This window comes from Suricata suricatta, chromosome 2, assembly GCF_006229205.1.
Source record: "Suricata suricatta isolate VVHF042 chromosome 2, meerkat_22Aug2017_6uvM2_HiC, whole genome shotgun sequence".
In the NCBI taxonomy this organism is placed as follows: Eukaryota; Metazoa; Chordata; class Mammalia; order Carnivora; family Herpestidae; genus Suricata; species Suricata suricatta.
Window position 1 is genome coordinate 109,156,575 of NC_043701.1, and position 23,927 is coordinate 109,180,501.

The 23,927-nt window shown below is 45.5% G+C and overlaps 1 protein-coding gene across 1 annotated transcript in view; it reads right to left on the reverse strand.

The window, feature by feature from the left end:
* NID1 (nidogen 1) overlaps positions 1 to 23,927 on the reverse strand; it is a 78,337-nt gene that overhangs the window by 36,231 nt on the left and 18,179 nt on the right. The window contains exons 2-7 of the mRNA XM_029931619.1: positions 14,900 to 15,199; positions 13,314 to 13,540; positions 10,045 to 10,418; positions 7,083 to 7,232; positions 4,756 to 5,007; positions 2,210 to 2,410 (exon numbers count right to left, since the gene is read on the reverse strand). Of these exons, the coding sequence (XP_029787479.1) occupies positions 2,210 to 2,410; positions 4,756 to 5,007; positions 7,083 to 7,232; positions 10,045 to 10,418; positions 13,314 to 13,540; positions 14,900 to 15,199 (1,504 nt within the window). The remainder of the gene's footprint in view (positions 1 to 2,209; positions 2,411 to 4,755; positions 5,008 to 7,082; positions 7,233 to 10,044; positions 10,419 to 13,313; positions 13,541 to 14,899; positions 15,200 to 23,927) is intronic.

A 23,927-nucleotide genomic window follows, 5' to 3' on the forward strand; every position in this document is an offset into this window, starting at 1 on the left:
AAGGGCTTTAGAACTACTGGCAATATTCCCGCCCAGACGAGAGATCACATGGAACGGGTTGCAGAAGGTTCTGTGCTGGGACTCATTCTGCTACCTAGATTTCCCATACTATTATTGGGACTGTTTGCGTTAGTAATAGTTATTGCTTTTTCTCATCACATGCTCTTTGTAAGTTCTGAAGTCACCCGGAACCCAGAGAATAAGATCTGGTGGAAAGAGCACACACGCTTATAAGCAGATACATCTGAACTTACACCTTGCACTACCGCTCACAAGGTGTGTGATCACAAGCTGGTGACAACTCTAGCCTCAGTTTCTTCTACAACATGGGCTGGGGTGAGAGTGACACAATGGATGGATGTAACATTTCTGGCCTCAAGCAGGCTACCGCTATTAAAAGAAACTACCATCTATGGGGCTCATCTATGGAGCACTGAGCACATGACTAGCGGAGCACTAACTGCTTTATATATGTTTATAAGAAACAGTGGTTGCTGTGGGTAACCCTAGATGAAGCAGGTCCCCATATAAAAACTGAGACACTAAGTGGGTTTCAGCAACCAGTTTCTGAAAAATTACTAAAGTGCTATGAGCCAACCTCAACAGAGAGACAGCCTTCCCCACTCAGAAAAGCCTCTTTCTCACCCATATCATAAAACTCTCAACTTCCTATTTAAAAAAATAAAATAAAAGGCTCTTTATATTTGTGTGCTCTGATGTAGTTCATAACAAAAGCCGGAGGATAAATAAAAGATTAGTGTAAGCAGCCTCCCGTCCAGCTCCCACATGCTGTGCTGCCAGAAACACCATCTGGTCGTAGGCTGACCGCAGACTGGGGTCCTGTTCCCCAGCCCCGTCATCTCCCGATGGGAGAGCCCAATCAGGCCACAAAGCCTTGGTAATTAGTACAACTTTTGAGGATGACAATTTAATAAGAGCCTTCAAAAAGTCCCTATTGTTTGGCTCAGCAGTTCTATTTCTAGGAATGGAATCTTAGAAGAGAATCAGAAATTCAGTCAAGATTTCTGATGAAGACAGTCATTTCAACTCATTATATGATGAAAGAATTAGAAATAACTTAAACTTTAGAAAATAGGATGGTTTAGGGGCACCTGGGTGGCGTTCAGCTCTTGATTTAGGCTGAGACCACGATCTCACGGTTCATGAGATCAAGCTCAGCATTGGGCTCTGCACCTGCTTAGGATTCCCTCACTCCCTCTCTCTCTCTGCCCCTCCCACATCGTGCGAGCACGTGCTCAGCACGCTTTCTCTCTCTCAAGATACATAAACATGAAAAAAAGAAAATAGAATGGCTTAGATTAACGGCCTTGTAATAGTACAGATTCATTAAGCAGTGTTTTCAAAGCCTACTGAAAATGAAGATATAATAACATGGTAAAATTACAATTTTGTTTAAATAAAAACTATATACCCAACTGTAGAATATGTAATAGAATTGCATCAATGTTAGATTTCCTGACTGTATGATCGCTGTACTGTAGCCACAAAAGAGAATGTTCTAGTTCTTAGGAAAAATAGGTGACTTATTTAGGGGCTGGAAGATCACAATGACTACAACTTATTCTCAAAAAATATGTATTATTTACAATATATATTATGTGTATGTGTACATATATATATGTGCAAGAGAATGATACAGTAAATGTGGCAAAATGTTAACAATTGGTGAAGCTGGGTCAATGGCAGATGTAAATTATGCAGTTTTCAACGTTTTTTGTAAATTTGAAATTATTTAAAATAATAAGTTAAAATATAGGTGTATATATATATATATGTGCATATATACATACAATTACATATAGATGTGATATCCATGCTGTACATTATATCCCTGGGGACTTATAAGATCTATGTTGAGATATTATATATATATGTTGGGGTACTTTATATATATATATATATAAAATACACACACACACAGACATATGGGGAAAAGGCTGAAAGGAATTAAATACATTTAAATCTAATAATAATGCTACCCCAGTTTCACCATCGTGCTTACTTTACAAGCGTGTACTATGTCTGTAACTAGGGGAGAAAGGTGATTTTAATAAGTAGCACCCATCTATTTCCTCTCTGAGCCCAGGAGATGGCCCCGGCCCGGCCCGCTGCAGGGGTGGCAGGTCGGAAGCCAGGACTGCTCCCCACCCCCACACCCCGCACCCCCAACTCGGCGCCGGCTGCTCACCCCCGGGGGAGTAGTGGTAGAGCTCCGTGTAGGGCTCGATGTGCACCGAGGAGCCGAAAGCGATCTGCGGCACGTGGCCCTCCAGCTCTGTGTTGATGGTCAGGTGTCCATGCTCGTCGATGCCACTGAACTGCTGCTTGATAACCAGCTTGCCCGGGTGCCCCACGAAGGTCACCTCAGCCAGGCGGGTGAACTCGCCTCCTGGAAGGCAAGGGCAGTCTGTCACCTAGCGGTTCGGGACGCCCCCTCCTTCCTGTCGGTCCGAGGCTCAGGGTGCTGCTCCTGAAGGAGGCTCGGACCACCTCTACAGGTGTGCTTTAGTCTGATTGGTAGAAAGGGAGCTGGGGAGGCCGAGGACAGAGTGGGTCCATGTGGCCCAACTGAGTGATGCACATGGGAGAGACACTTCCCAGCCCCACCCCTGCATCTGAGATGGGCTGGCTCAGGAATGGTGCTGGAGAAATATTGTAAGTGCCAGCTAGGTACTGACTAGGTGAGTCCCAACAAGTCACCTAACCCCGCTGAGCCTCCATTTCTTGATGACAAAAGAGTGATACATCCTGTCTCGTGGACACCAGAAGAGCTGCAGTACGTTAAAAAGTGTTTTGCGAGGGGCGCCTGGGTGGCTCAGTCGATGAAGCTTCCAACTCTGGATTTTGACTCAGGTCATGACTTCTCGATTTGTGTGGGATGGAGCTGCACCCAGGGCTCCACACTGACGGCACAGAGCCTGCTTGGGATGCCCACTCTCCCTCTCTCTGTCCCTCCCCATTCACACATACACTCTCTCTAAATAAATAAATAAACTTTTTAAAAATTAAAAAAAAAAGTGCTTTGCCAAATGTCACGTGTTCTAAGATGTCAGTTATGCTGATGGTTATCGTACAGCTAAGAGCTGCTCAGGAAGGGGGAGTGGCTTAGGGCACACCCTCGCCACTACCAAAAACTACCAGAAACAACCAGAAACCACCGGATGAGCAGTTACTATAGATGTTGACTCAGGAACGCTCAGGAACCTTCCTCGGTCTGGCAGGCCGGTGGCCCAGACAGGCAACAAAAATACCTGTCCCTTTCTTCCGGCTTCTTCCCTTTTCCACCTTTGCACACTCCCATTCCAACAGCAGTGCAGGCAAACAGTGGCCCCAGGGCTAACTCTGGCAGGCAGCCCCTGGGCTAAAAATGTCCTTAATTTTTAAATGTTTTTGTAAAAAAGTCAAGAGAATAATGGGGTGCCTGAGTGGCTCAGTTGGCTCAGGTTATCATCTCCTGGTTTGTGGGTCGAGCCCCTTGTTGGGCTCTGTGCTGACAGCTCAGAGCCTGGACCCTGCTTCGGATTCTATGTCTCCCTCTCTCTCTGCTCCTCCCCCTGCTCATACTCTGTCTCTCTCTCTCAAAAATAAGTAAGCATTAAAAAACAATTCAAAATATCACCACTTCAACCCACATACAAAGCAACACCAGCATGAAATGCTGAGCGGGGAAGGAACAGTGTCTGTGGGTCTGACTGCAAAGCTCAGCTCTGCCAAGGAAAGAGCATGTCTGCACAAGAACGTGAAAACGGTTACACAACTCAGGATATATATGCCTGAGGGGCAGAGAGAAGAAATATTAGGCCAGACATTATATCTCTTATGGGTAGGTCCACCCTTTTCCAAAAACATAGCCCCTCCTTTCTTAAAATGGCCCCATTTCAGCATCTATTTATGCTCTATAACTTTTGGAGGGTTGCCCTTGTAAAGCCCAGAGACCCCACTTTCAGGGTGTTTCCACAATAAAGCCCGGGCTGAGGCTCCAGTGAGGGGAGGCAGTGGTGGAGAAAACAGAGGCAGCGGCTGGGCACCTGTGACCCACAACAGGCTCCAGGTCCCGGGAGGGGCTGGGGAAGAACAGTGTCCTGCACCCAAATTGTTCTAAAAAAGGGCCTCTAGCACACACAGGGCCGCTGGCCTCAGCAGAGGCCACAAGCATCCACGGAAACCTTCCTCCCTCCCACCGTATGCCCACGTGCCCACTACAGACAACCTTCCCCAGCAGGGCACAGCCTCTAAGAAGCTCCAAGGAAAGTCAGGTTTTCTAAGACGAGGGAGGATTATGTTTATCAGGCTTAATTTAGCAGCTAGAGATGGCAGGTTCCTTTTCTCCAAGCAGACACTGAAGAACCGTGAACCATCAGTTCAGACTGGTTGGGAAATCTCGAGGCAGGCTTGATAACCAGAATGAGCGAAACTGTGAGCCCCACACTTTCGGGTGTGAGGATGTATAAACCGACATCACTTGCTCTGCTGGAGACTTCTAAATCCCGCCCCCACTCCTCCGCATGAAATCACTCCCGATCCCAATGCAATTCCAGAGAGCTTTAGTTAGTACATATTAATGACAAAATTGATGATTTCACCTCAACATCTTATTTCAGGAGCCACAAAGTGTTCCTCAGTAAGTTTTTGCAGACATGAAGTTCCCTTTGCGTTTACCGCCCCCCCAGCCCTCCCAGGGTCCCCAGACACCATTGGGGGGGCCCATTAATATCAATGTCTGAGATAAATTACCTGTGATGCTGAACCCATTCTTGAATCCATCTTGTTCCACCGCAAACATCCATCCAATGATGCCTCCGATGGGGGCCAGAGGAAGCAGAGAATAGCCGACGGTCTCAGGGATGGTGCTGATGGCTGTGTATGAGCGCCCGTGGTTCATCACCACGTAAGAGTGGAGGTCGGTGTTCTCGAACACTATGGGGTCTGGGCTGCTCCCCACCAGGATCCTTCCTTTCACTTTGCCATTAACTCGCTGTGGGGAGCCTGAGCAAGAAACAAAGAAACCAGCTTTTTAACGAAGAATAACATGCCTGAGTGGACCTGCACCTGTAAAGCGAGTTAGTAGTTCTAACGTCTTGGGGCGCCTGGGTGGCTCAGTCAGTTGAGCGTCTGACTCTTGATTTCGGCTCAGGTCATGATCTCACAGTTTGTGAGTTCAAGCCCCATGTCAGGCTCTGTGCTAATAGCCATGGCCCTGCTTGGGATTCTTTCCATCTCTCCCTCTGTCCCTCATCGGCTCGCTTTCTCTCTCCCTCTCTCTCTCCCCCAATCTCAAAATAAACATTTTAAAAATAAAGAATTAAATTTCATCAGTTATTGACTGCACATATCATGTTTCTCTTCCTAGAGTACTAGGGACAGGACTTTCCTACCCAGCTCCTTCACTTGGTCTCTAGAGAGTTTTCTGCACACAGTTAAGTTCCTAATAAAGTCTGCTGAATAACACTAGATGGAGGGGCTCACACCTGAGCGTCATCGCCCACGTTCAGAAGGCCTTTTGCTATGTTCGGGATGTCCAAGCTGTTAGACAGGGTCCCTGACAAGCCAGAGCATACTCCGTACACACAGTCATTCTGCACACAAACTGTGTCATCACACTGGGGAATGCTATTAAGTCTGGACGACTAATATCAAAAAAATGCATCCCCTAAACAATTACAAAAACGGGCAGGAAAGCCAAGTTAAGGAAACCAAACAAATTTTTTCCACCAAACCTTGAGCCAGAAAAATGTTTCAAAAGTAGCAAGAATCCAACAAATATTTAAACCACAGAACTATGATCGGGCGTGTATAGAATGTCAAAATGCGCAGCTGGACAGTTTGTTACATGGGAGTTTGCCGCCAAGCACACTGCCAGCACCGCCAGCTCTGAATTTGGCACAGAAAGAGCTAAGGAGGTTGCTTTTTGAGAATAAGCGTTCATTGTAGGTTCTGGAAGCTTCTCTCAGGGTGAGAGAAATAAAAAAGCGAAGCCTAAAACAAAGGAGTAAAGGCACATCATACCTGGGGAGTGGGAGAGAGAGGGATTTAAAAGAAAACAGAAAACACATTTACAGATATTCAAAACATCCTCCTAAATTGACATGAAAAGTGCACATCATTTTCTTTCATTGCTTCAGATAGTATTTAACAAAACTCACTGTATCTCATTGTGATGCAAAAGAATAAATTTTTTTAAGCAAATTAAGATAACTGATTTTACTACAGCTGTGGCTGGGGGTGTAAAAAACAGAAACCATTTCTGCAACTGAGCTTTATTTAGCCAAATTTTGCAAAGTAGTGGAGGTTTCCCATGAAACACAAGGAAAATGGCCGGTGACAAGCGAGGTGAGTTTGCGTCTGAAGGGACAAATGTTCAGTATGGTAGGGTTTTCGTTGGTTTTAATTTTATGACCCTAACCTCCCAGAGGCCTCACTGTCTCGTCCCCTAGACTTTCACCGAGAAGATTCTTCTCCTCATCTGAGAACATCAAGACTGGCTGGTCCTCTTGGGTGCAGAGCTCAGAGCTGATGTGAACCCACATCCATTCTGGAGTCTGCCCCCGTGGGTCTGGCGCCCAGAATGAACTGGTGTGCTCCACCACCACCATGCCCAAGGGAAGGAGCACCCAAAGGGAAGGGCGACTAGGATTGACTTTTCCCCACTACAAACTCTGGTCCTCACCTACCCACCATGGCCCAGCTGGGGTTTAACAACCATTAGGACACTCGAGTCTGCGAGCAATGACACAGAGGAGGTTGGAAAGGACCTGAGGCGAACCAGAGGCATTAACAACGCCAGGTCCAGGCTGCGTTACTGCAAAACTTCAGCCTTTGTCCAACACTCGGGGCAGTTGTGAAGATGGGCTCACTTCAAATATGGCAGAAAAAAAATAACGCAGGAAAGAGACCTCACCCTGTTGGAAAAATGGACACTCCCAGAGACTTACCCTTCAGGGGAGGATCACAAAGAAAGGGAAGGAGAGATTAAATATGATTTCCCTATTAACAAAAACTCGACCTACCCTCCCCAACCCCGCCGTCTAGCTGCACAAACGGACCCCATAAAAGCCAAGTACCTTCCGCAACACACTGTCGGCCGTTCCCGGTGTAGCCAGCGACGCAGCTACAGCAGAAGCCGGTGGCGAAGTCCCTGCATTCCGCGTGCACAGAGCACTGGTGTCTGTTGTTGGCGCACGTCTGGCGGGAATCCGTGTTGTAGCTGAACACTGTTCAGGAAAACACAGCACACCCGTTAGTGTTTGCAGGGCGGTGAGCCAGGCTTGGTTGATTCCACTGCGCCCCCAAGCCCTTCCGGTCCGCTCAGGCGATTCCAGGGCAGTGCTCACTACCTGTGGCTCAGCCACCAAGGCAAATGGGTCTAAAAGGAGTTGGAGAAATCACAGGATGAATTATCAAACAATGCTATGAATACTGGATCATGCAATCAATATTATCACCTTATCAGTATTAGGTTACTACCACCAAATATAATCTTAATATGGTGTCCATGTAATGTAGTCAAAATGGCTTCATGCTTTGGCGCAGACCTTAACATTTTTTTAAGTTTATTCATTTTTGAGAGAGACAGAGAGATCGAGTCGGGGAGGGGCAGATAGCTTAAGGCAGAGAATCCTGAGCAGGCTCTGCACAGTCAGCGCAGAGCCCGATGCAGGGCTTGAACTCACAACATTCGAGATCATGACGTGATCTGAAACCAAGAGTCTAACTGACTGAGCCACGCAGGCGCCCCCTAATTTTTTTTTAATTTTTTTACTATTTTCTATTGTGGTAAAAGAAAATTACACATAAAGATCTCATAAAATTTGTCATTTTAATGACCTAAAAATACTTCAAAACTTTGTGGCCTCTTTCTTCTCCCCAGGGGAAAACTCAGAAGCTCTTATTCTCGAAAGCTGATTAGAAATAATTCCTTAGTCATCGTTAGTCTAAAGGCCTTTGACCCAAGAAACAAAAAGAATTTCTATTTCAAATTCCTACTTCCCAGGTTCATTTTATTAGAACTATGAACTAGCTCATTAAATTTAATAATCCAGAGAAAATTAATTTGGAATGAACTTCAAAAGCACAAGAGGGATGGACTTTCAGAGGGGATAGTGATCCAATTTATAACTGTTATGAAGGAAGATAAAAGTTTAACATCAGATAGATTTGATTAGTTTACACCCTCAGAAGAGAATTTCCAGTGTGTATGAAGGTGGATTTTGGAGCTGGGAACACTCAGGCCCTGAGCTGAACACACAAGACGTGACTAATTACTTTAGCTCTCCTAAGGCCCAGCTCCCAGTGGGTCCCTTACGGCCTGTGTATCTGTGGGTAACTTTTCACATAACACCAGGAATGCAGTGCTGGCTACAGGAGACTGGCCTTTCTAATAAAAACAGTGAAATAAAACAGTGGGATCGAGGGACAGAAAACATCTGTTCTGGGAACATTACTGGTACCAAGTCATACACCACAAGCTGTTGGTGCTAGCGATGATGAAGGCTTTACAAATGAGAATGTCAGAGACACTCAGGCAGGGGAAAGCAGAATAAGATTCCAGACTCAACATCTACAAGGGAACATATCCTACACGTCTAGGGGAGATCAGTCTGGAACCAAATCCGTAAGTAAATGTAGTCCACGTATCTGGAGGGATAGGTCTAGTACAAGGTCTATGAGTAAACAAGCCCCACACATCCAGGGGGATCAGTCTAGAACCGTCTAGAACCGTCTAGAACCAGCTATAAGCACAGAGCTGGCAGCGTATGTCAGGGAGCCCTGAGACATGAACCCCCTCCTCCTCACGCCGCTGAACGGTACCTTCTCCATTTATGTGCCAGAAAAGTGAGGAGGCACCCTGCCCACCAGATCTGGTCTGTGCTTTCAGTTATTCAAAAGGCACAAACACATATGAGGACCTCTACGAAACAAATCAGAAGGAGAAATAAGACAGAGTGAATAATGCGGAATGGGGTAGATTTATCTGGGGGCCTTAAAACTTCATAGTCGAAGCAGGAAAGAGTCACAGTGAACATCATTTGAAGCTTGGACCATCTCATTTCTATGAATGGTAATGGATTATACGTCAGCCCGAAGAGCAACACATAAAAAATACAGTTTAATTTGAACATCTTTTATAAGACAAATCAAAGCACACCGGAGCCCAAATGGTTTTCCCAAAATGCAGCAAAAATCTGATAGGATGCAGTTGACTAGAAGAGATTGCATTTTAAAACTATCTTTAAAAGTGGGTTCTGTTGGGGCACCTGCGTGGCTTAGTCGGTTAAGTGTCTGACTTCGGCTCAGGTCATGATCTTGAGGTTCGTGAGTTTGAGTCCTGCATCGGACTCTGTGCTGACAGCTCAGAGCCTAGAGCCTGCTTCAGATTCTATGTCTCCCTCTCTCTCTCTGACTCTCCATTGCTTGTTTTCTCTCTCTCTCTCTCTCTCTCTCTCTCTCTCTCTCTCTCTCAGAAATAATAAATGAATAAACTTAGAGAAAGAAAAAAAGAGGGCTCTGTTTGTGTTGTAATTTTAAATGTTCACAAACCAAATCTGAAGCTGACGGGACCGGGGAGGAAAAATAATCAACCATTCTCATTCCAAAACCAAGAGGAAATAAACGTCAAAGATAAACTGCGTCAATAGCCAAAAAACTTCGAAAATGTTTTTTCAGGTGGGTGAATAGATGTCGGATCCCAGAAGTCACCCATAAGAACATTGGACTTGCAAAATAATTCCAAAGCACTTTTCTCTTTAAAACGGACAGAAAAGAATAAGAGGAAACTTGAAAGCGAACCGCTCAGCAGCCCCCCGTAACCGCAGCCCTAATCCCCAAAGATCGCTTGGCGTCTTTGAAGCCATCAGGCCCATCCACCAAAGTAATACAGCTGGGAGTGAGGTCTGCCTCTACTTCCCCGACTCACATCCTCACACACCACCTTCTGAGACACACGATTGACATCCCCCTCACAGGACTCCTGTCCACAAACACAAGTGTCCAGGATCATACCAGCTGCAACCTTCAAGGCCTTACCCACTCCTGTCTCCTCAACTTCATCCACGTCGATGACCTGTGGGTGCTGCTGGCGAAATCTCTCCCCAGGCAGCTGGAAAGATCTGGTCCTCTCCGTGGGAGGTCTGGCGGGTCTCTCGGTGGGCAGGTGTCGGGGGGAGAGGACCCCGGGCACGCTGTGCGTGCTGGGGTCTCCACCTCTCGGAGCCTCATAGGAGAGGGATGTCGTGCCCACGTCCTCCAGGCCCACATGTGTCACAGAGTCGTAATCTTCATCATCATACTCTGCTCCGTCGTCCAGTCCGAGGCTCACGTCTGAGGGCACCACACCACTGGCCGTGGCTGGGCTCCCGATCTCAAACACCCAGACACCCTGCTGCCCAGAGTTACTGCTCCTGGAGGGAAGGATGGGCTTCTTAGAAACAGGCCAGCAGCCCACAAACCACCCTCACCAACCAAGCAGAAGGAGCCCTGGGGTCTGGCATCAGCCTGAAACCCACTGCCTACTTCTTGTCTTTGTCTCTGGTTCTGCCATAGAGCTCCTGAAATCCTCGTCATCTCTGGAGTGACGAGATGTTCTTTCCTTTGCTAACGAATGACTAGCGGCTGTGATCCTGTGAGCTTCAGGATGGGGCTGGGCAGTAGAAAGACGAGCGCCAGGTTAGAAGGTTTGGAACCTTCAGCCCCATGTCCTGACTTCCAGAGACAGGAGAGGGGGTTGGAGACTGAGTTAATCATCAATGACCGATGCATTAATCTATCATACTTATGTGATAAAAAAAAACCCCTAAACGATGAGGTTGGGAGAGCTTTTGCATTGGTAAAAGGTGGTGGTGTACCCAGGGATGGTGTGCCCAGGGATGGCTTGGACGCTTCGAGCCCTCTGCCTCCCACACCTTGCCTGATGCATTTCTTCTGTTTGGGCTGTTCCTGACTTGTATTCTTTAGAGTAAACTGGTAGGGCGCCTAGGTGCCTCAGTCAGTTAAGTGTCCAACTCTTCCTTTCGGCTCAGGTCATGATCTAACGGTCTGTGAGTTCGAGCCCTGCATCGGGCTCTGCTCTGACAGTGCGGAGTCTGTTTGGGATTCTCTCTCTCTCTCTCCCCCCTTCACTCTGCACCTCCCACACTCACACTCCCTCTCTCTCTTGAAATAGTAAATAAACTTTAAAAAATAAAATAAAACCAGGGTGCCTGGGTAGCTCAGTCAGTTAAGCAGCCGGCTATTGCTCGAGTCATGATCTCACGGTTCATGGGTTCGAGCTCCGAAGTCAGGCTCTGTACTGACAGCTCAGAGCCTGGAGCCTGCTTCGGATTCTGTGTCTCCCTCTCTCTCTGCCCCTCCCCTGCTCACACTCTGTCTCTGTCTCTCTCCTCAAAAATAAATAAAGCTTACAAATTAAATAAATGAATAAATAAATAAATAAATAATAAATGAAATCGGGGCACCTCGGTGGCTCAGTTGGTTAAGCGTCCAACTTTAGCTCAGCTCATGATCTCACAGTTCATGGGTTTGAGCCCTGCATCAGGCTCTATGTTGACAGCTCAAACCTGAAGCCTGCCTCAGATTCGATGTCTCCCTCTCTCTCCTGCTCCTTCCCTGCTCAAGCTCTCTCTCTCTCTCTCTCTCTCTCTCTCTCTCTCTCAAAAATAAACATTAAAAACATTTTTTAAATAAAATAAAATGAGCTGGCGATAGTAAGAAAAGTGTTTCTCTGAGTTCTTTGAACCATTCTAGCAAATTATCGAACCTTAGCGAGGTGGGGGGCACAGAAACCCCCAATTTACAGAGCTGGTTGGTCAGAAGTACAAGTGGAATGCAGTCTTGTGGGACTGAGCCCTTAGCCAGTGGGGTCCGTGCTACCCCTGGGCTATTAGTGTCAGAACTGAACCCAATTATAGGACACCAAGTGGATGTCCAGAGAGTGAAGAGTATTAGTTGGTGTCGGGGGAAAAAAATTCCACCTATTCAGTGTCAGAAGTGTTGTGAGTGAAAACAGTACAGACTTGGACGATCGGAAATCCCAAGTCTATCAGCTGTGGAACCTTGGACAGGCCTCAGCTTACCTTTTTATGTTCCAACGGTAGAGTGAGATGCAAAGGAGATTCAGAATCTAAAGGCCTTTTATCAGTAAAAAACACAGCAGAATAACCCCGATCTCCCCTCTCGGCACCACGTTTACTGGTCTGCGTCTGTGATGGGAAGCGCTCCCATCAGAAACTATGCCAAATGACCAGCTTCCGCAGTGGAAGAGGGGGACAGACATTACTCAGCGGGGGACACTGAGTAAAATGCTGGAGTGGGGTAGTGGATGAGGCATCAAGAAAGCCCTGCAGAAATACGACGTGTATTCAATCTGTCTGCCCGGGACTTCGGGGAAACACAAGGGTTGCAGGAGCTTGCTGGCACCAGTTAAACGTTAGCAGTTCTGCAAGCCAGTTATGAAACACAGCCATGGTCAGCAATGACATTACGTCAACTTATAATTAAAGAAATTACATTTAAAAAAGAAAGGCAATGAGTACTTGAAACTCATCACGTTGATTTATTTTATGATCATCTACGTTCTGGAAGTTACTGGAATCTATTGCATCTGCGGGGTGAGAAGAATGATTCTCTTCTCAGCTCCACGGCTGAGGAACATGAAATGGGTAGCTGGGGAACAGCCGACAAAGGAGAATTTACACCATGGAAATAGGCAAACAGCCTCAATGAGGGCTTTCCTCACCCACATACAGCCAGCTGCTAAGCATGCTGGTAAGTCACAGGCAGGGGAGGGAGTTTTAGACTCAATTTGACAATATAAAGTTCAGAGGGAGGGCATTCTTTCTTCATTTGTTAAAGCATAACGGGAGAGGAAAGAGTTTAGATTCAGAAAAAGCTGTCTGAGCTTTCCCCGCTTCTGCCAAATTCTACGAAACAGCCCAAGAAAATAGCCGTGTGTGTGGCAGGAGGAGGTTTTTCTCAGCCCTGGGTTCCTAGCAGGAGGTGGGGTTTGAACAGCTTTTATTTCTAACTTTTTACTTGCAGAGAAGGTAGAAAGAGTTTCAAATGGGCATGAGATCTAAAAAAGAGGAAACCTGTTCATTCTAAGAGTGGATTACTTTGAGTTCATCAGGGAAAAAAAAGCACACATAATATAAAAAACTACATATAAAATATAAATCTGCAGAACATTTTTAGGTGATGGTCCAGAGTGCCCACCATATCATACTTAATCAAATAACAAAATGATCATCTTAATAATGAAATGATCACGAAGAATTGACTCAAGAACAAAGAACACATACTTGGCCAAATTTCCAATGGATTCTCTGTCGTTGGCAAATATATTATAGGCTCCGTCGCTCTTCCATATAAATCCTTGTACACCTTGACTGAACGCAACCACAGCAGGAACTTGGGTCTCGTCCTTCTTTGAAAATGTCGTGTCGAACTGCAGACCGTCTTCAGGATAAAGGAAAATGGCGTAGGAGCTGGAATCAGAGGAGGCCAGAACAGCCTGGAATGTGTTTCTCTGCAAAGAGAGTGGAGGTCGAGTTACTCGGGAAAACATCGATGGATCTTAAATTGTTCTTTCTGTTCTCTAGACTGTCTAGAGAACATCCAGAGAATAGGCAGTATTCTCACCTTATTCTAAAAGTATTATTTTTAATGTTTTATTTTTGAGAGACAGAGCATGAGCAGGGGAGGAGCAGAGAGAGAGAGGGACACGCAGAATCTGAAGCAGGCTCCAAGCTCAGAGCTATCAGCACAGAGCCTGACGCGGGGCTCGAACCCATGAGCCACGAGATCATGACCTGAGCCAAAGTCAGATGCTTAACCAACTGAGCCACCCAGGCGCCCCTAAAAGTATTTTTGTAGCAAGAACCAAGTATTCCAGGATGGCCCCACTTAAAAAACTTTGAGCCTCTGTCAGCATGAAATGTTCCAATAAATGAATGAATACTTTCTGCATGAAGGTTAGCCAAAAAATACAGAGACGGTACCTCTAGACCTAAATCTTATGTAACTTAGCAAATTCCAACCTGTAGAATGTTTCCATTGCTGTGAAACATATTCAAACATCTTGATAAACAGCATTTAGCATACATCTGTTGAGCCCAAGCACTGCACAGTAAAATGAAATGTAAGCTCTGGGAGAAAACAGATGTGGAGTCAAATCCTTGCTTGACTCACCATGGGTTGTGTGACTTTGGGCACGTCACTTAAAATTCTCTAAGCCTGGATTTCTAAATCTGCCAGATGGAGAGAAAACCATCTATTTCACAGAAATGACAGGAGATCTATGTGAAACATGAAGGGCCAGACACAGGGAAGATACTCCTTAAATACTGGTTATCTTTCCTATAAATACATGGTCCCCGTGCTTGAAAATTTCCACGCCAGGGGGGAAGACTGATATGTGAAGAAAACATTGCAAAACTGGGGGACAGGGGTGCCTGGCTGGCTCAGTCAGTAGCACAGACTTCTTTCTTGTAGGACTTTTCAGAGGGAGTCACCAGGAGAGAGAAGAAGTTTTTAATTTCCAAACCTATTTGGCCAGAGGAGGCCTTTTTCACAAGGACTCTCTTGCAGGGCTGGGGTTCTCTGGTACACGCTTTGGGAACTACCCAAACACCTGGAACACCCGGTGTTTAAATGGAGTGGTTGAGGACCTTCCAGGTTTCTCTCTCCTCTGCAATACTGTAAACATTAAATAATGGTGCAGTGAAATTATTTTTCTAAGGAGAAACAGAGGCATGTCCTAAAAAGTGACTTCAGATCTAGAGATGGCTTCTCGACTTACTCAAGTGTCTTCCTTCCTCCGAGGAAGACCGAAGTGTGCAGAGCAAACCTGTGGACAATTTGCACTTGTCCCTGGGTGAGTGCTTACCTTGCCCTCCTGGGTAGGGTCCTTGCTGGGCCCTTGGTAAGGGGCCACGGACTCCCAAGTGACGACCACCGCACTACTGGGCTGGAAGGAGACTTCTGGGAACCCTCTCTGGACACACTCCGCTGCCAGCTGAGTGACAGACGGGGAGACGTCTTCCCGGTAGTAAACCTTCCCGAGGCCATCTGTCGTGTCCAAGTCCGCCAGGAAAGGAGCAACTGCACCAAATGTCGGTGGGAAGACCCCAGGGGAGGATTCTTTGGCCGGGGGTTCACTCATGGCAATAATGCCATTTGTGGTGATCTGTCCAAAACCAAACACAGTTAAGAGGCTATGCAGAAAAAAACCGTCTTCCTCAGGGACTCTGAGCTGCCACTCACAGAACACTGCCACAGGTCCCCTGTCTGTCAAGTACTGCAGAACCGGAGAAGGGCAGCGTCCTGGATGGTAAAACTCAGGACTGCCCTCCTCAGCAGGGGTGAGAATCACAGGACCTGACTGGCATAGACCAGTCACCCAACCTCAGACGCGTTTCCTGAACTTCAAATCTCGGGCTTTCCGGATATGCATGTTTTGTATTTTGCAAAGCACCGCTCACACATAAGCCATTATAAAAGCCTTTATTATGATCCCCAACAAACTGAGCCGTCATTACATACCAGGGCCGTGCCACGTGCTGGGGGTCCCAAAATGGGTAGCACCCAGTCTCTGCCCACAAGGATCTCATGATCCTGAAAGATACGGGGAAGGACTGACACAAACAGATGATGATACAGTAAGTAAGGAGTCGAGGAGTAAATTTCGGGGCACCTGGCTGGCTCAGTCAGTAGAACATGGGACTCCTGATTTCAGGATCATGTGTTCAAGCCCCTCTTTGGGTGTCAAGCTTACTTTAAAATAAATAAATAAATAAATAAAATAAATTAGAAGTGTATCTCTTTAAAAAAAAAAGTACATTTAGGAGTGCCTGGGTGGCACAGTCAGTTGAGCATCTGACCCTGGTTTCAGCTCAGGTCATGATCTCACAGTTGGGGAGTTCAAGCCCCACATCAGGCTTTATGCTGATGGAGCAGAGCCTGCTTGGGATTCTGCCTCTCTCTCTGCCCCTGCCCTGCCTGTGCTCACTTTCTCTCAAAGTAAATAAATAAAGTTTTATAAAATTTAAAAAAATAAGAAGTACATTTAAATGGACCATTATGGTATCATTAATTATTATGTCTAGTTTATCTGTCAGAATAGTAGCTAACACTAACGAAATGTTTACCATGTTCCAGGCATTTTTTTTAAGTTTATTTATTTATTTTGAGAAAGACGGAGAAGCATGAGTGGGGGAGGGACAGAAAGCGAGGGAGACCCAGAATCCCAAGCAGGCTCCTCACTGTCGGTGCAGAGCCCGATGCAGGGCTCTCCTCAGAGCATGACCTGAGCTGAAAGCAACAGTCAGACGCTTCGCCAACTGAGCCACCCAGGTGCCTCCATGTTCCAGACATCCTTTTAACATTAAATCCTCAGCAGAACTCCGTTAGACTGGATACTATTATTATCCACGTTTTTCAGATGGAGATAATGAGAGAAGTTAAATCAATTTGTCCAAAGGTACCAACAAGTGTCAGCACTGGGATTCGAACCCAGGGAGACAGACTCCAAAGTTGGCCCTCTTTAATCACTGTGTACAGCCTTCTTGAAATCCCTATAGACAGAAGTCGGTGTTCTTATCCAACAAAACTCCACACTCCTTGGGAAAAAAGGGAGGGGGACAAAGCCCCTTGGTTGAAGGCACTTGGTGGTGGGGGTGCTTGGGCCTCCTGGGAAGCCAGGCTAAGCCTGAGGCTCTGTCCCCCTCGCTCTTTCTTGTTAGTGCACAATCCTGTGATGACAAAGAACACACTCCAGAGCTCTTTTTACCCCAAGAATTTGTGAATAAAAATGCCCTCGTGGCGCCTGGGTGGCTCAGTCAGTTACGGGTCCGACCCTTGATTTCGGCTCAGGTCCTGATCTCATGGTTTGTGAGTCTGAGCTTCGCATGGGGCTCTGTGCTAACAGTGAGAGCCTGCTTGGGATTCTCTGCCTCTCTCTCTGCCCCTCCCCTGCCTGTGCTTGTTTGCTCACACACTCTCTCTCTCTCAAAAATAAATAAGCTTTAAATAAAATGCCCCAAGCAGATGGGAGAGATTTTGCAAATAGCACCCCAGTCTGCACTCTAAGAGGCTGTGGATCAGAAGAACACGAATGCAAACAAGGGGCTCTTTATTGTTAAGGAGTCTGATTGGAAGACTTTTGAGGGCAGGGAGGTTGGGTTTTCCAAGTCACTTACTTCCCCCTCTTCCCCTCCTCCAGCCTTCTCCCCTCAGCTACAGACCTCATTACTAGAGGAGGGAGCCGGGTAGACACTTAAGAAGAGAACTTAAGACCAGACCCTGCAACAGGCCAAGAACCGGGTGAAAAGGTTCACAGGGGTGGAGCAGATCTGGGCCCCAGGAAGAGAAAGTCACAAGGGTTCTGGGAGTTACCGTGGACTTGGCAAAGCCCTCCCTTTACACCCCTCTTCCCGGGCCGTTAACTGTTAAGAGGACACAGTTTCCAGCGCCATCTGGCGCAGCGATGGTGTTCTGGGGCGCCAAGGAGCTCTGCCAGCTCATTTGTCACCCTCTGGTCCCGCCAGCCCATCCCCACGCCTCCCTGCACGGACATCCCGGCGGGGCGCGTGTGTGGGGGCGTGGGAAACAGCTCGATTTCCCAAAGTGTCCAGAAGCTGCCAGTTACCAGTCGCTAGTGGGAAGCGATCACTCAAGAGCCCGCATGCCCACAGCTTAGTTTCAAAAAGCTGTTTTCAGCGACATTTAAGTTAGTCCCACAATTTGGAAAACATTCCTGGTGTCTTTTCTTACTTAGAATCTGGGGCCAGGGCTGTTTCTATGATCACAAGGAATGCTTTGGGAATCGAGTTTTTAGACAAGTATGGAGAAGCACTGCAAATGCTCTGGACACAGACCACATAACCCTCTTTAGTATTCATCCTGGAAAATCACTCTTCAGCCATGTTTTATGGTACATTTGGCTCAATTGTTGGTGATAACGAAAAAGGATGACGTCAGAGTATAAATGTCATAAAAAGAACATCCAGAAGCATCATCTGACTCTTAGCTTTAAACTTCTCCCTGGGGCCGCCTGGGTGGCTCAGTCGGTGAAGTGTCTGACTTGTGGTTTTGACTCAGATCACGATCTCATGCTTTGTGAGTTTGAGCCCCTCATGCGGCTCTGTGCTGACAGTGTGGGGCCTGCTTGGGATTCTCTCTCTCCTCTCTCTTTCTCTCTCAAAATAAATAATTAAACTTAATAAAAATAAACTTTAAAAAGAAAAAAAACTCCCCAGTAAATGTTTCTTTGTCTGTTTCTTTGACACATACCAATTAATGGCTGACTTGAACAATAATCTCTTAGGTTTGGATGCCGGTCTCACTGTACAACTCTGTCAAGTGTGTAATGCTCCCATTGTCTTGTTCCTTTCCTCCTTCTTAAAGTTGAGCAATCAATAGAAGCACAGAGAGCACAAACGAAGGGTCTAGAAGGTACTTAGGAGGTCAGGAGCACGGAATGGGCACTACAACCTCCAAGGGAACAGAGTGGGGACACTGAGAGATTTGTGCCATTTGCCCCATTGCTTAAGCCAGGCAATTGGAGAGTCAGCCATGATTCCTTTCCCCTCTCTCATCCCATGTCCCATGTGTCCCACCTCCAAGGTCCCGGCCACCAGGAGCACCCTCTCCCCGGCCCCATAAAGTCACATGACTGGCTCACTGTCTCCCTCCACAGCTCAGTGAGGTACAGTCTCTAAAAGAGGCTCCTCCATCTACCCACTATGGTCTCCGCCTGTTCTTTCCTCTCTTCACACACTCCCTGGCCTCCCATTTCTGTCCCCACTTCCTGTTTGTTTCCCTCCAAGTGCAGAACGCCATGTGTAATGACCTTATTTGCTCATCTGCCAGCTCTGGCTGCTCTCCCTGTGATGCGGCACGTCCCTACAGAAGCCAGGACCCTGTCCACCTTGGCCACTACCGTAGCTGCAACGCTCATATACCGCCTGGCATGTGTTAGTCCCCTCTCTTCCTGACTTCCACCAGAAAATGGAGTGGGGAGATACATACAGAAGAAGGCCTGAATACCAAGGGTGTTCTAGAAATAATGCCCAAAGGTGTGTGAGCTCTGTTCATGAGCACATGAAGGATGACAGCATAATGTGTTACGGTGGTTCTTGCCACTGCAGTGTCACATCAATGATTAAAACGAAGAGTCTGGGGATGCCTGGGTGGCTCAGTTGGTTAAGCATCTGACTTTGGCTCAAGTCATGATCTCACAGTCGGCATGTTCCAGCCCCGCGTCAGGCTTTGTGCTGACAGCTCAGAGCCTGGAGCCTGCTTCAGATTCTGTGCCTCCCTCTCTCTCTCTGCCCCTTCCCTCCTCTCACTCTGTCTCTGTCTGTCTCTCAAAAATAAACTTTTTTTAAATTAATTTTTAAAAATAAAAATATTTTAAAAATAAACTAAACAGTCTGTTAGGATGCCTGGGTGGCTCAGTCAGTTAAGCATCCGGTTCTTGATTTTGGCTCAGGTCATGAGCTTGTTCGTGGGTTCGAGCCCCGTGTCAGGCTCTACACTAACAGTGTGGAGCCTGCTTGCAATTCTCTCTCCTTCTCTCACTACCCCTCTCTGTCTCCTCTCTCAAAACCAATAAATAAGCTTTAAAGAAAAAAAAAACAAGGAGAGAGGTTTTTATAAAAAAATAGAGTCTGCATAAACATGAACCAATAACTTGAATCCAAGCAAATCTCCAGATCTAACTACCCATTTTACAGGAAATACAGGGGCCAGAAGATTATGTTCAATGATACTGTAGGGACATGATAAGCAAAATCCAGAATATGGGACACAATGAAGGGCAAATGCCCAGTTTCTTTAATAAATACATTTCGAAAAAAAAGGCAGTGAGGGGAACCTGTAGATTTAAGAAGTCCTAGGAAACATATCTGCCAGATCTGGGTCCAGGGTGGGACTGGACCCAATCTAAGCTGGCCTGGGTCCAGCATGAGGCCTTGGGTGAATACAATGTTGTGTTATGGAGGAACAAACAGGTTGACGTTATCAAAGATAATCTTGAAATACAGTGGCTCACAGTGGAGAACTTTTAACCTAGAGAGCTTGTCCATTTATGAGGTGTCCTAGAGAAAAAGGGGTCTCAGCCAAGCACTGACCATAGAAGGGAGAGGGAAAATGATTTTTCCTGTTCTACGGTTTCTGGTGACCAGGATATGACCTGCTGGGACACCCCATGTGCTCCAGAGCCTTGAGATGGGACCCTGGGAAAATGAGCCAAAGCCAGCAAACAGTGAGAATTCCCGCCAAAGTCAGCTCTCCCAGATCTCTATCTGCAGAGCCTCGTTGAGACAGGAAGGTACAATTTCATGTTGTCCCTTCCTTTCCAAATCCAGATTGGCAGGCAAAAAGACATCTGCAACAATTAGGTCTTTGAATTGTGACTCTCGTGACTTTACTTTCGGGTACCCATTGGTTGTTGATCCTTTCTCCCCTGGGGACAGCTACTGCCTTCTTCTTTATCTCTCTTTGGGTCAGGTTGGGGGCCCACCCAGATTTGGCCAGAGATGTGCGCCACCCTCCATTTGCGGCTAGGGTCCTATCCATATTGCCAGCTCTCAGGAGAACTCTCTAAGTCTTTCATTCTGTTGGTTAACTTTGGGGGCGCCTAGTGGTTGGTCAGGCAGTATCCTCCGCGCCCTCTTAGGGGATGCCTCTTGTATCCAAGGGGCTGCTCATTACTGTCAGGAATATTTACTGTTTATGCCTGTTGAAACCTGACGAGATATTTGAAAGGGTTTTGTTAAGTAGCTCTATGGTCAGAAGTTGGCCAACCTGGAAGTTGATCTTCAGAGATGAGAGGAACACTTTTTAGGCCTTCTCACCTCAGCTAAAATGAAACTATGTCACCCAGAGGGAAAGAGAAACATTCCGAAGTCTTTTGTGGAAGGATTTACTAAAAGAGTCCAAAGACCAACAGCTCTAAATCTAGAACACAAGAATCTTCCGATTTCCATCTTGGTTGAAGATTTTCTCCCAGAAACAAAGAAGCAAATTGAAGCCAGTGTAGTTAGCTGGGCGGCTCTGCCCCTTGATACCTTTAAGGCTACAAGTCAGTTTTCAGAATTAAGAGCAACTGTCCTTATCTTACAAATCTTTGCAAAACCAGAAATGCAGCTCTGGAAACAATTCAAAGTCTGCGTAACTCTACCATCCCCCTAAACTCCCCTATTCATCTCAGAATAGCTACAGATGTTGTAAGAGATCAGAACTCTGGAATCAGAACTTCTCCTGCTCTTCAGAAAATGAAGGAACAATTTAAGTAGTCATTACCCTAGACTTCTGATAATAGACAAATATACCCTAAAACTCATAGAAGAAAACTTGATTTCTTCCAAGGTCCCTTGAAGACGTACAGGTTACCACGTTTCTTTGAAATGTAAATACCCCAGGAGGTAAGTAAAACAAGGCTTGCAGTCACCTGAGACAGAAGGAAAAAATAGGGGGAGGAAGATGCCTCTACAACATAAACAGTTAAATAAGCTGCCTTGGCCCAAGTGCAGTCCACAGCCTCCGTGAGATTACTTGTCTGGACAAATACAAATCTCAAGTCTCTTCCACAAATATTACTAAAAAGCTTCATACTAAAAAGTCTAATCAGATAAACGTTCCATCCACCAGAAGTAAAATTTGGATCCAACTGTTCTTCAACAAACTAGTGTGTTTCGCCAGTCTCACCGCGAAAATTTTAAAATAAAAGCCAGAAGATCTCTGTTTGCATCTGTCTACATGTTTATGTGTATATGTATATATACATATATTATAAATGTGTGATTTTTCTTCTACTGCGAGGTGGGAATGCCAAAATGAAGTTGTAAAGAGCTCTCTTTAGTTGGCTTAAAGACAAAAACACATTCTATAAATCAAGTATGCGCTCAGAAATATGAAACTAACCCCAAGGTTTTTCAAGCTCATGGGATCTAGGATAATACTTGGTACATAAACGCTAGTTTAAGTTTGTTGGTTTAATTAAAACAGGCTTGTCTTTATAGTTTCATTCAGCGTTCTCAGCATTAAATATATAATACTTTTATTCCATGTAGGTTTACTAAAAGTCAGGTAAGCTCTCGATATCTGTTATAGATTTGTCAATAAGAAAAAATAATTTCAGATAAAGGTTAAGCCGTTTAATGTCTTGTGAAATTTTCATGGCTTACCTAAAATAATTGTTTAGAACAAGTGAGTTAAATACATGCAAGTCAGATAAGAGTTTATAGATGAGCTTTTCAACAACAATGATGCTTTATGACATGTCCACATAAAAACAGTTTCCAAAATCTTTTTTTGTAACTTGAAACCTTAAAGTTATACTGAGATCAAATGATGGATAGTCATTGAATATCTAGATCATTTCCAAATAAGATAAAACACTGAAACAGTAATTACTGACCACCGACTTATTGATCCTCCTTTCGTTTTCTAGAGGAACTCAAGATATTTGGGTCTATTAGTAAACATGTTCTGTACCACACTTGAAAATTTATGATTAGGAAGAATATACTTCTAGAAACTCTAAAATGTATTTATAAGTGTCAGTCCACAATCGTTACTTCTTAGTTTTCACCAGGAAGTAAGGATCCTAATACTTAAGAATTCTAATTAATACATGTAATTAAAATGACTAGAAATAATAAGGGTTTTATTTTTTAACTTTTTAAATGTTTATTGATTTTTGAGAGAGAGAGAGAGAGAGAGAGAGGGAAGCAGGGAAGGGGCAGGTTCCAGGCTCTAAGCTGTCAACCCAGCAGGGCTCGAACCCATGGACAATGAGATCATGACCTGAGCTGAAGGCTTAACTCAATGGACTGAGCCACCCAGGCGCCCCGATGCTAAACTTTCTTAGCAAACGCACGCTATTCACATACGTGCTCTAGAAATTGTATGAAATTGCTAAACATCTGGTATGTCCTGGTGTGATGTTATCAGTCTCAATTCTAGTTATTGTCTTAAAATGTGGTAGGTTACAGAAATAACCAAGTTTTCTGCTAGAATTATAAATCTGTTATAATAACTCTCATCAGATCTTGAAACAAGGTCATTTTATGTCTTCTGTCATGTACAGATGTTTATTCTACTCTGCTGCTTTCGCAAAAGTGCTTCGTCATCAGGAAGGCTGGTGGCAAGGACAAATAGTGGAGAGGACACATTTCCGGGAATTTGAGGATTATACACCTGCCCTGGGCACGAATTTCTAGAACTCATGGAAAAACTGGATGAAATCAGAACAAGAATTAATACCATGGGACTGAATGAACTAATGAGGATTATTATTATGACTTTTTACAAATTTATCTTTGAGACATTGCTGGTTCCCTAATGTTTTGGTTTTTTCCAGCTGTAAGGAAAGCATTTTTACTTTTTCCTTTTGTAAAGTTTACCTTTGTAAGTATAATTTTTTAGTGTTACTTTGTTTTTGAGAGAGAGGGAGAGAGGGAAAGAGAGGGAGACAGAGTTCGCACAAGCATGCAACTGGGGGAGTGGCAGAGGGAAGGAGACAGGATCCAAAGCAGGCTCTGCTGACAACAGGAAGCCCGGTGTTGGGCTTGGAACTCAGGACTCACAAACCAGGAGATCATGATCTGGGCCAGCCAACTGGGCCACCCAGGTGCCCATACCTTTGTAAGTATACTTTAAACATTTACTTTTTCTCCGTATCTGATCCCTCCAGAATGTGGGAACTTAGTATTGTTACCTTCATATCAATATAGAATTCAGTAAGAATCTGTTCTCCCTTGGACACGACTGGAAACACTGGTTATATGACCAAGGCTTTGACTGGTTAGGTCAGACTTGAGAATGCGCAGAGCATCAGGTAGGACCCGACAGCTTTGCAAAACTAAAGTTGATTTTGCGGAGCCAATAACACCACCTTGGAAAAGCCA